The sequence below is a fragment of the Lucilia cuprina genome, chromosome 4 (assembly GCF_022045245.1).
Source record: "Lucilia cuprina isolate Lc7/37 chromosome 4, ASM2204524v1, whole genome shotgun sequence".
Classification (NCBI taxonomy): domain Eukaryota; kingdom Metazoa; phylum Arthropoda; class Insecta; order Diptera; family Calliphoridae; genus Lucilia; species Lucilia cuprina.
In genome coordinates, this window is record NC_060952.1 from 3,825,260 (window position 1) to 3,838,678 (window position 13,419).

The following is a 13,419-nucleotide window of genomic DNA, read 5'->3' on the forward strand; positions in this document are numbered from 1 at the left end:
GTCAATTCTAAGGAATAGTTGCTTTTGAAACCAAACAATTTTTTTTTAAGAAAAGTTGCCTTTTAAACTACACATACTTTTATAAAAAATCTCAAAAATACTTTTCAGTCTTTGAGGGCAAACCAAGACAGTCAATTCTTAGGAAAAGTTGCTTTTGAAACTGAAAAAACTTTTTTAAATAAAAGTTACCTTTGGAACTACAAATACTTTTATACCGAAAAGTTGTCATCGAATCTAGTCAATATTTTGATAGAAAAGTTGCCTTCGAAACAAATTGTTCTTCAGAAAAATTGCTTTTGAAATAATGATTCATCAATTTGAAAGGAATTTTTCTTTTTAAATTGACTTCAATTCGAAACAATCTTTTACTTTGAAAAGTTGACTACGACTGAGCGTTGAGTCCAAAAGTTTTCTAAACAACTAAATAAATATTGATTGAGTATGAACAACAACATTATAAAAACTATGCACAAATACAAAAACTCACACATATACATATGTACATAGAGTGTTCGCACTCACTGGTGCAGTTTCCCATCTGAATAGTTGAACAAAGTGAGAAAATAAATATTAATTTAAAAACTAATAAAACTCAATGTATGGATTATTGATTGTATGATGATGATTAAGTGAATGCATGTATGTGTATGTATTTTAACTAGTACTTCTATAGAGTTTTCCTTCTGATCATATCAATTGTAAAATGTATGAGTTCGACAACAGTTTATAAAAAAATATATATTTATTTATATTATATTGTTTATGTTTTGTTGGTTTTTATAAATATTTTTATTTGACACACGTTTTATATTAAATGTGGGGTCTTTTACTTTTTAATAGTTGTTCAAAGGTGTTTTTTTTCTTACAAAAATAGTGTAAAAAAATATATATACGTATATCGTGAGGATTTGTTTAAGATTAAAATCTCTTTAAATGAGAGAAGAATATTTAAATTAATTGAAACAAAAAAATCAAAATCGTGTTTGTGGTTTGAAATATTACAAAAAAAAAAAACGAAGGTCGAAAATCGGTAACATTAAAGAAAATTATTAAGTTATCGAGTGACTCATCTTAAGAATGATTTACAGCTCTGTTTTGAATTTATGGCAAATATAGAAATAACTTTAAATGATTTTCAAATTAAATTCTTAAAAAAAGGTAAATTTCCCTCATAACCCAATCCATTGTCTAAATTCAAAGGTTTAATAAACAAACTACTTATTTTTATTTAAGTACTTAATCAGTAGTAGGTTATTGACACCACTCGTTCGCTCTCTCCCTCAATAAATGTCAACGTAAATGTCACATATTTCAAAATTTTGAAATTTTTATTTTTTAACTAAACACAATATTTGGTCACACAAGTCCAAAACTCATCATTATGTGATTGATTAGTATGGCTGCATTAGTTATATTTACCCAGCACTTAATGTCTCGGTATGACATAAATTTTTTTGTTTGTATTTTCTTTTAACAATTTCTAATATTTTACTTATTTACGTTTTTTTTTCTTTTTACTATTTAATTTTTTAAGTGCTCTTGTAAATACTGACAAAATGTTTAACAAATTTGTCTAGGTTTCAAATTTCAATTAACACTTGTCTCTTAATACCGAGAAAAATAATATATATATATATGTAGTGAAACAAGTGAAACTATTTGAAAATAAGTAGTCAACTAGAATACTAAATTATTTGTTAATTTATCCTTGAAATGATGAGAAGAATTCTAAGAAAGACAAATGAACTAATGTATTTAGTGAATGATTTTCTTTCTGGGGATTTTATGTCACCTTTGAGGAGGGAAGTTGTTAAATAGTTAAAGAAATCGAACATAAATAGTAAAAGTTGTTTTCAATTTTATAGAAAAGTTGTTTTCGAATCAACACAATATTTTCTTGAGAAAAGTTTTGAAATAATGAACACATTAGTTTTGTAAGGAAAAGTTGCCGTCAATATTTTTGTTTCTTTTGAAATGAAATACACTTTTTGGTAGAAAAGTTGACTTTGAAGCAAAACAATATTTTCTATAGAATAGTTTCTTTTGAAAGAGATCACTTTTTTTATAAAAAGTTGCGTTAAAAACAACTACAACTTAAAGGTTATTTAAAACCTTTCGCTATAAAAGTTGTCTTCAAAGGAAGACAATACAAAAGTAGCTTTGAAAACAAAGACAACTTTCAAAAGTTGCCTTTGAATTGTCTGGTTTCAAAGACAACTTTTGAAAGAAACAAGACAATCTTCGAATCGAATCAATATTTTTTTTTATAGAAAACTTACCTTTGAAACAAGTCAATGTGCCCAGGATTATCTTCAATAGAACAATTGCATTTGAATCCAGACAAACTTTTCTATAAAAAGTAGTCTTTAAATAGACATAAACTTTTGAATGAAAGTTGGCTTAAAAACAGGAATACGATTTTTATGGAAAAGTTGCCTTCGAAATAAGACAATATTTTCTAGAGAAAAATTGCTTTTAAAGCAAAGGCAACTATAGAAAAGTTTCTTTTAATAGTTGCCTTTGAAAGTAGATACATTATTTTTATAAAAACGTTGCTTTCAATTCGAGACAATATTTTTATGGATATGTTGGCTTTAAAACATGAATAAGTTTTGCATGGAAAAGTTGCCTTCGAAAGTTACTTTTGAAATTAAACTAAAATTTCTATATAAAAGTTTAATTTGAATGTGGACAATCTGCTTGTTATAAAAGTTGCTTTTGAAATAAGATTAACGTTTATAAAAGTTTCTTTCGAATCAATACTAAGTTTTTTTATAGAAAAATATTTCCTTTGAAATATGAATAAGTTCTGTATGATAAAGTTGTCTTGGAAACAGAACAATATTTTCTATAAAAATTGCACTTAAAACTAACGCAACTTTAGAAGAGTTGCTTTTGAAACTAAACTAAAATATTTTATATAAAAGTTCCCTTCAAGTCCACACAGTCTACTTCAAGTTGCCTTCTAATGGAGTATTTTTAATAGAATGGTGTATTTGAAACAAACATTTAAATAGAAAAATGTTGCCTTTGACTTGTATGGGAAAGTTGCCTTCGAAACGGGACAATATTTTCTATAGAAAAGTTGCGTTTAAAACAAAGGCAACTTTAGAAGAATTGCTTTTGAATCATAAATTTTTTATAGAAGTTCCCTGCGAATCCACGCCTTTTGCCTTTTGAAACTTAAATTTTTTATTGAATGTTGCCATTTAAACATGAGTTTTGTATGGAAAAGTTGACTTCAGTCGAGAAATCTTTCAATAGGAAAATTGCTTTTAAATTGGTGCAATTCTTTGTATAAGCAATACAATATTTAGAAAAACTTCTCTAAATTTAAGAGAATATTTTGTTAAAATCAGGATATATTCTTCCAATCAATAAAAGGTTTTCTTTAAATTTGTTTCGTTTTAAGAGAATCTTTTCTTTTCGAAGAACAAAATTTTGTTTTTATGTTCAAGGTAATAGTTTCTCTTTCACAATGCTTTCATAATTTTTTTTCAGTGAAATTTTCTTTTATCTGTTTATTTAGAAATTAAGTGAAAGTGAAAAATTTACTATAAATTTTGTTTTTTATATTTTTAATTAAAATATAATTCTTTTATTTTTTAAAGAAAATCTATTTGTTTTCCCTTTAATTCTAAGTAAATTTTATAGCTTTTTACATAATTGAATTTAAACAAAAGAATTTGTTTATTTGAGATTCTACATTATACTCTAAAAACAACAACTAGGATGTGATGTTATTTAATAAAAAAAAATTTTTGTATATTAAAACAAAAACAACAAAAAAACTATAAATTTATAAATAAATAGTATAGATTTTTATGAAAAGAAACCTATAAATATTTATAAAATTGAACACCATAAAAATAAGCAATACAATTCTAAGAAAAGCGTGCCAAAGGTTGCTCTTTACATTGTCATGATTTGATGAATAAAATAAAATACTATAAAATAAATAAAATACATAAAAGAAAAATTAATAATAAACTGACTTTTAAAAGTGGCAAGTAAAAGACACTGAAATGGACGGACGGACGAACGTCAAGACAAACGTTTGTAAGTATGATTTTAAAAAGCGATTTTAATCAGTTATGAAGGGAATAATTTTTTAAACAAAAGACAGAAAAATAAGTACAACAAACACAACACAATAGCAACAACAACTACAGCAATAAGAAAAATATAAACAAAATAAAAATTATTACAAAATAAAAAAAGGTACTTTAACAGCCATAAAAATACAAATTTGAGACTGAAGATTGAACGCACAAACGCACTCGTTATATACATAGGTTTTGTTCATACAAACGCCAGCAAGTCAGTCAGTCAGTCATTTATTCATTTACTCAGTCTGGGTTTGGTGTCAAATTTAGTTGAGTTGAGGGTGTGTAGCTGGATATGTTTGCTTGTGACTGCGGTTAATGATAAAATCTAAAATCAATTTTGTAGATTTATAAAAAAAGCTATATCATGCTTATTAATTTCATATAACAAATCTATAAAAATTATTAAAACAAACCTCTGCTGCCTTGAAATACTTAAATAAAATTAAATGGAAAAGTTATAAACTTTTCATTTATTAAAGATTATTAATCGAAGAGGAGGAGTAGGAAAAACCCATATTTTAATGGTTAGAAATTCAACAAGTCTGAAAGAGAGAGAGTTTCACTTAAAAAGATGAAGTGAAATTTTTATTTGTCTATAGATTTGAAAGCCAGCTATAAGAAAAAAACCCAAAAGCCACAGGGGGTTTTCTATTACTGATGCTTGTTTAGGGGATATCATTTACAGTTAACTTTCAAAAGTACCCGGATCTAACAAGTTTTATCTTTAAGAAATCATCTTTTTTTCCCATAGAAAAAAATCCCTGAAATTGTAATATTAAACTTGTAACATGAGGGTTTCTTTCTTCCCAAACTAATTTACACTTTATTTTTCATAAATTGAAATTTAAAACTGTTGAATTTTATTGATTTGCATTTAATGCAGATTTATTAATAAAAAAAAGAAATTTTTAAAATGTTTTCTTTCTTTAACGAATCAAGAAACCAGCATTGATACTTCTTTTCTGAGTTTTAATTAAGAATTTATATATGTATATTTTTTTGGTGTCAGCCATACCACCCTCTGTTTTGATGGCATTTTAAAGTGTCAATTTTAAATATAAATCATCATTTTTAATGACTGCATCTGGGTAATAATTTAACATATTTTTTGGTAATTTGTGTCTCTTTGTTTAAATTTATGTAATTTTTATATCAAGAAAAATTTCACTTATTTTATATTTCTATTTTCTTTACAGCATTAAACGCCTCAACAGTAATCCACAGCAATGAGTATAGGAATCAACGACGCACTTGACATGTCTTCAAAATTTATTTCACACTTTAAACGTTAAACATCAGCCAGACCACCAAGTCATTCTCGTCATCATCATCATCATTGTCATCATTACAGCAAATAATACTTCTACTTCCCATTACTCTTAACTACTGCTCATTCCTCACCTTTGGTTGCCAGGAGGACCGGTATCACTACTAACAGAGGCCTTTTATATTACTATTTAAACATTCTTAATAATTCTTGTGTGTATGTATGTGTGTTTTTTTTCGCACACATTAAATATTTCCTGCTTTTTCTCCACCTCTTGCTGCTGTGGCCACAACTCCTCCCCAACTGCAAATGTTCGTCTTATTTACGCGCATTTGTCTAAGTTAATAAAGGAAATGAGTTGGTATTTAAAATCATTGGAGAATTCTACCACAAATAAATGAATTTTTATGCTGTAAATTATTCTCATCATTACGGTAAATCGTCATCATCATCCTCATCATTCTAATCATTACAATAATAATAATAATAATCATAGTCGTTGCCAGTCGTCTTCATTGTCCGTAACATCGTTAACATCGCATTAAATTTAAAAAAAGAATAAAATATATATTTTCTCACCAGTTTGCCGTTTGGTGTTTTATGACTGTGTATACGCGCCAAATAGTGATGATTTACCTTTAAAAATGTGCGAAAATGTATAAATAATATACAAGGTTGTAATTTTTTAAGTAAATAGTGTAAACTCAAAATATTTATACCAGATTTTATTCTAAAGAGGAAAACAATTGCAGAGTTTATAAAAAAAATAAATTTTAAAATCGGGATTTGTTGTTAAAATCAGACGTTGTTAAGTGTTTGTGCTAATATCAAGTAATGCTATTTATTTTAAAATTGCAAACCTAAAATATATTACAGTCGGTTAGGTTTAGGTTACATGGGTTGCTCGCTAGTTACAAGTTTACTTGGATGCCTTGTGGCCATTGAAATTTCCTTATATTGAGAGATTGGTTTTCTTCCTAATGCATCTCTAAGACGGTCCAGTTCATGGAAAAGACCTCTATCAAAATAGAGTAGTTAGTTCTCTTGTAAACCTATGCACTCGCATAGAAGGTGTTGTATTGATTCCACTTCTTTTTCATCCAAACTACTTTTACAGTAGCTATAACGTGAGTAGCTCATAGGTTCCGACATATCTCCAATCATACAATGCCAAGTAATTATACCAGTTAGAAGTCTAATCGAGTTCTTACTAAGAGACAAGAGAGTCGTAGTACTATCCGTTATCAGAGTATACACTCTTAAGAAGTTGGGGAAGTTAGAATAGATGTAAAACATTTCTAAACCTTGTAATATTTCATCTAGAGATACTGATTTATTCTTTAATAAAGAAAATTACTCTCTAGATTTCAGTTTTGGACTTTTCAAATCTCAGGTTGGGAATCTCTTTAAACAGCCTGTAAGTGGGCATTTACGGTACATAACATAATAATTTCACCTCACATTGCTCTTTTATATAACACTCAAAATGCTTTGATATAACGACTATTAAGAACATATTTCTCAGTTATAAGCCTGGGCTCTGAATCGCTTTTCGAGGAACACTATTCAATTAAGTATTAAGTTGAAAAGATACCCAAGAGCTAATCTCGGGATGTCAGGCCTTTAGAGCTGGTATTTTATCTCCTTATCGGAAATAGATATTAGCCATAAATCTTACAAAAAAGAGTGACATATTAATACCTTTTTGGGAATCTGAATGGATAGACTAGAATCTGGGTGGAAAGCCGATTATGAAGTTTGGAATGTTTTCAAATGTTTGGGTATAAAAGGCTCAATGTAAAGTTATTTCCATAGAGAGCTGCGAGAGTCCGTTATAATATAAGAATTTGTTATCAAATTAAGATCTCACTTTTGGGAAGTCCAGATTAAATAGCCTGCCAATTTATGCTTTATGGATAATTTTTCACCTTGCTATTTTACCAAAAAAAACTTTAAACTTTAGCCTATTCAAAGTTCAAACGAAATAACTAACAATTCAGGATATTTCCTGCAATATACTTTTCCGGAGATATTCTTTCTGATCTGACTCTCTTTCTGCTTGGGATCTTCAGATCGTTAAGGCTTATCCATCTACTTACTGATTTTGTAAACTCTACTTCAGTACACTACAGAAAAATTTGAATAGAGGGAGAGAGAGTGAGAATGATGACTAATCTAACAAAAGCCATGACTTGTCATTATGTAGTCATGCTACATGTTATTAAACATGTTGCAACAATCACGTTATAAAGATTATATAAAATTTCAAACTTATTATCTCTTGTCTCTGTATAAATTTAATCAGTTGTTTAAATCTCTTAACAAATCTCTTGTTTAATAACTTTTTAAAAAAGCAAAATTCTTTTACAAACATTATTTGCATCTTAATAACAAAGGTCACCTTTGTTACAACAAGAAAAAAATCTCGACAAAAAGTTTATTTAATGTAATAACACTACATGTTATTACTGTTACATAAGAAAAAAAAACACAAAAATAAAATGTTGGCAACATAAACAAATGTTTATTATTGTACTTAAACATTTTCAAAATTCAAAAGAGTATTGGCAACATTGCCGCTAACAAAAATAAAAAAAAACTGCTACAATTGTTGTTGCCAGTGCTAGAGCTATTATTGCTATTTAAACTGCAAGTGTTATTTTAATATTTATTTTTGTCGTTATTGTTGTTGTTGTTGCTGCTGCTGATGAGAAAAGAACACATAAAAAATATAAAATAAATAAAATCTAATACACTCTCATTTTGTTGTACGTGTTAAGACTATATATTAAGCTCGTTTCGCGTAAAAAATCGCTATTATTAAGGTATACTAGTAGTAGTAGCAGTAATGGTAGAATAGAATGAAGTGGAAAGCTATAGTAGTAGTTGCTGCTGCTACTGCTGCCATTATGACTATATGTTAGATACACCGTCAAAAAAAACGCGCTTCTAGATTAAGACCATAAAAAATGAAGAGTAATAATAATAACCGGGTTCAAACTCATGTGTATGAGTAGGTGGAGGGGGAGTTGAAATATCTATGAGTGTAGTTATGTTGTATATATGTGTGTGTGTGACTGCTTAGAAAACATTTACGAGCATTCAAACAAAATTATAGTGTTATACTAGCAACTACTATTACAGCTACTCACTCGTTTCATTACATAGAATTATGTATACAAAAAACCCAACTAACTCCCAATATAACTTCTACTCCTTCCAGCTCCTAGTACGAGCTTCATATAGCTAACCTGTTACAAAAAGTTCTCTAACTACTAGCAGTAAGAGTATTTTATGCCATCATTATTGTTATTAACAATTTTGTAGCTGTTGTTGTTGCTGCTGTTGTTTTTGTAAAATGTTAGCATAGCCTTCCATGGCTATAAATTCAATTAACGTTAATAGCAAAAAGCAACTAGCAAACGTGTATGTTTAGCTTAGTACAATACTTACATACATACATACATTCCTACTTACTTACGTATGTATTTATACACCTTGCTACACATGTCGTTTTGTAAATGTATGTTTTACAAAATAAACTTAAATTTTTCTAACATTCACATTTACCTTTAATACTCATACTTATGCAAATATTTTGTAAAACCTTCAAATGAAGTTGAATTTTTCAGTTGTTGTTTTTTTTTTTGTTTTTGTTTTTTGCCAAAAAAACAATCAGAGAATAAACAATAATGTGTTGTAATTTTGTACTTATTAAGCCTATTGGTGGGGGGTAAAAGTTTTTGTCATTGGATTTATTCAATTTTTTATAGCTGTTACTTTTAGATTGTGTAAAAATAGTGGATATTTTTATATAATAGGTCTGTAAATTACTATCTGGAATGGTTGATCGTATTACACGATCTTTTTAGGATCGCTGGAGATTTGGGCCATTAAGCCTTTAAGTTTATTGTGTTGGTGAAATGATTAAACCATGTAATGTGTAATTCAGGAATATATCTTTTACTTGTGATTGTAATTGTAATTAAACGTAAAATTTAGTTATAAAAAAAATGGTAGTTGCATCAGTTTAAGAATTCAACCTTTTCTCCTGCCTTAGTTATCCATCAACCATTTTGCCATTTTATTAAGTGGCCCGAAAAAAAGCAACAGCACTCAACATGAAATCTATTTAAACAACCAAATATTAACGAGCTTGTAATACCTTTGATGATCCTTCCCAAAGTACTTCAACTCATATACGAGTAGTTGTTTGTTGTCGTTGCTGCTGCTGCTACCACTAATGTATACATTATTTGTTGTTGTTGTTGTTTGTATGCGTTTTTAAGCGGAAATTGCATGTGTTTTGGAAATTTTCATTAAGATCCTTAATACTTTTTTTGTATTTATTTGAACTTAAACTAATATTGTGTAATTTTTTTTTCTTCTTTACAGGTATTTCTTCTCAACGAATATATTTACATTAGGATTTTGTTGTTGTTGTGTTAAATATATATATTATTTTAAATATGTATAATGTGTTGCTGCTACTAACAAACTGCTTAAATTAATATAAATAGAAAATATTTTTAAGAAAAAAAAACTAAAAAGAACAAGAGCAAAGAAAATCAAACGGCAGTATGTAGTGAAATAAACTTAATATAAACTAAACAGTACTTACAAAAGAAAATAAATAAAATAATAACAACAATAATACCAACATTACCACCAACACCAAACTCCTCCTGCTCTGCTCCTTTAACTTAAATTCAACAATAACCTCAACGTCATCATCATTAACATCAACTACAACATTATTTCAGTTCTTCTTTCTATTTTTTTTTTGTTTGAAAAAAGTGTAACAAAAAGCAAAAAAAAAAAAAAATTTAAAAAACGTTAAATTTAAAAGAAAAATAATAAAAAAACAAAGTAAAAAAGTAAAGTGGAAAAAAGTTTAAAAAATTGTAATAGAAAAACGGTTAAAATAACATCAAAGCGTGCACGTGATGTTTTTTCTAGACAAAAATTACCCATGTTAAAGGGCAATTGGCAAGTGTAGAGTAGAAAAGACTAAAACGTTAATAGTCACCATTTTGTAACGGTAAATGTATAACAACACTACATGGAACAATAACAACAAACGGCACCTTGTTAATTTAATTCTCTACTACTACTACTACAACTAAAAACAAACCTCGTTTAAACTCCTGCATACATCGTTGTGTTGTTTGTAGTTGTTGAGTGTGTGTGTTGTGCACGTTGCTCGGCCCCCAGAAATACATACATACACACATCACAAATAAACTTATTTGCCAACACACCTTGTTGGACGTAAGTTGGCGAAATAAACAATAAAAGCAAATTAACAAAATAACAACACAACTTAAAACAACGTGAAAATCCTGCAACGTAACTTGCAACAATATAATCATTACACTAAAAGAAACCCAACAACATGGCCGTCAGTAATATTGTTTGCGAATGGTTGCGTGCTCTTGGTTTAGCTCAGTATGCCGAAAGTTTCCTGGATAATGGTTATGATGATTTGGAAATTTGCAAACAAGTTGGTGATCCAGATTTAGATGCCATCGGTGTTGAAAATCCCTCACATCGTCACAAGCTGCTGAAAAGTATACGACAGCTACGTGAAAAGGGTGCTGCCTCCGTCTATTTCATGTTAAATGATCCCAATTCGTTGGCAGGCAGTACGGAAATTTTGTGTGAAACACCGCCACCTAGTGAATTGGATATGGTCATTAGGGAGCAGCTAGAAACGGATGGTGTACGTTTAACTGCACATCCTTATTCCACACCGGTAAGTGTCATTCATATTTCAAATTTTTTTCTATAGTTAAATATATATTTTATTGTCAGTCAATGTGTGAATTAATTTTCTAAAAAATATGTATATTTTTGGAGATTTATTACTCACTTTCGTGTATGAAAATTAAACAGTTCTCTTGGGAAGTGTTTGTTCAGAAATAAATTGATTCTTGTGTAATTAATTTGAATTCGACAGCATCTCATAAATATTAATAGTTTTGTTCAAAATTAAACTACATCTGTTTGCTTGTTTTTATTACTCTTCTGTTTAATATTTAGTTGAATTTAGAACTTAAAGGGGTTGAAACTTTTCATAAAACTTAATCAAATTATTTCCTTATACAAAAAGAATCACCTAGAATTATGGCCTCAAGAGAATTGTAGAAATGAGTTTTTATCTTAAGTAAAAACCAATTTTTTAATTTCAGTCGAAATTAAACCCTATTTAGTACAACGATTTTTTTTTTAATTTTAATGATTTTAACTTAAATCTTTATAAAACTCTGAAAAATTAATTGTTCTAGTTTCAGCATATAAAAATTAGCTTAAAACTGCCATAGGTCTTTTTAAATCACCCTCAATTTATCAATTTAATGTTGCCAATATTCAGGAATTTAATTAAGTATCTTCAATAAGGATATTTTTTTTAACAAAACAAAACATGCTCGATAAAATTGCACTTGTTTTTAAGGATAAACAAATGTTCGAAAAGCAGAAATGAAAACAACAGAAACAAGTGAAAGCACAACAATAAATGTTGACAGTTGACTTTCAAACAAAATGATTTCAAACACTCCACTCCCATTTTTTTTGCGTTTTAAAACAGGAGCACAAAGTGAATAAAGCAAATGAAAAAAAAAGAATGAAATCAAATAAACGAACAGATTGTTAAACTAAAAATAAAAATGAACATTGACAAATTTGTTTTAATTTTAAATTTAATAGTGGTTGTTATCCCACCAAATGGATAGATGAATGAATAAATGGATGGATGAATAAATGTGAATGAATGTCCAAAAGGTCGGACGGACAGACAGGCATACAGACTGAGGGGTACGGTAGCAACTGATAACACCGTTGTTTTGTTCATATATATTAAATACAAATACTTTTGCTCTACTCTTACTTTATTTCGTTTTATTAAGTAGCTGTCATTAATTTCAAAATGTGCCACATTTAGTGGCGCAACATTTATCAATTTATCAATCCTCAATGTTAAATGACGGACTTTTTTTTATTATATACCGACATGGTCATATACAAAAGTACTCATGTTTATGTTCAGTCATACAATACACTTTCGCCTGTTGTTCCAGAAGAGATTGTATTTAAGAGCAATTAAAAATTATATGATTTCTAACACACCCACTCACCCATAATATAGAAAACCTCAACTTAACTCCTTTTACATGTTGCAATAGATTTAATGTTTTTGTTACATTTTATTTTTATACATACATACATACATACATACATACATACATACATACATACATACATACATACATACATACATTCATATATAGCATAGTTAGTTTGTGTGTCTGTAATAGTTATGGCAATTTTATACTTTTTTACTAATAAATGAACTTTCTCTTTACAATGATGTGAAATACTTTTTGAGCCAGAGGAGATGTAACACAATTTTCATTATTAAAACTAATCCGTTTGAGGGAGGCAAATACACCTATTTTATATGAAATCAGGAGTTCCAAATTCTCTTCTATGGTCTTATCTTTGTAAGAGACTATTTACTCCAAATAATCTATTAAAATTAATTCTCTCTAATTTTCTTAATAATAATTTTTGTAAAATTATTTTTAGTTCAGTTTCAGTTCAGTAATACTTCACTTCTAGTTCAGTTATAGTTCAGTTCTAGTTCAGTTCTAGTTCAGTTCTAGTTCAGTTCTAGTTCAGTTCTAGTTCAGTTCTAGTTCAGTTCTAGTTCAGTTCTAGTTCAGTTCTAGTTCAGTTCTAGTTCAGTTCTAGTTCAGTTCTAGTTCAGTTCTAGTTCAGTTCTAGTTCAGTTCTAGTTCAGTTCTAGTTCAGTTCTAGTTCAGTTCTAGTTCAGTTCTAGTTCAGTTCTAGTTCAGTTCTAGTTCAGTTCTAGTTCAGTTCTAGTTCAGTTCTAGTTCAGTTCTAGTTCAGTTTAGTTCAGTTTCAGTTCAGTAATACTTCACTTCTAGTTCAGTTCTAGTTCAGTTCTAGTTCAGTTCTAGTTCAGTTCTAGTTCAGTTCTAGTTCAGTTCTAGTTCAGTTCTAGTTCAGTTCTAGTTCAGT

General features: G+C 28.5%; 1 protein-coding gene across 3 annotated transcripts in view; it reads left to right on the forward strand.

Annotated features, from left to right (window-relative positions):
* The first annotated feature begins 5,792 nt into the window (after nt 1-5,792).
* The window catches only part of LOC111690838 (sterile alpha motif domain-containing protein 5), a 125,867-nt gene continuing 118,240 nt past the window's right edge, over nt 5,793-13,419 (forward strand). Inside the window, exons 1-2 of one of the 3 annotated variants that reach the window (XM_046950580.1) lie at nt 5,793-5,810; nt 9,772-11,131. In XM_046950580.1, the coding sequence (XP_046806536.1) occupies nt 10,772-11,131 (360 nt within the window). In that variant the 5' untranslated portion in view covers nt 5,793-5,810; nt 9,772-10,771. Of the gene's footprint in view, nt 5,811-9,771; nt 11,132-13,419 lie in introns of those variants that run through there. The other 2 variants (XM_046950578.1, XM_023453410.2) reach the window with 2 other exon arrangements.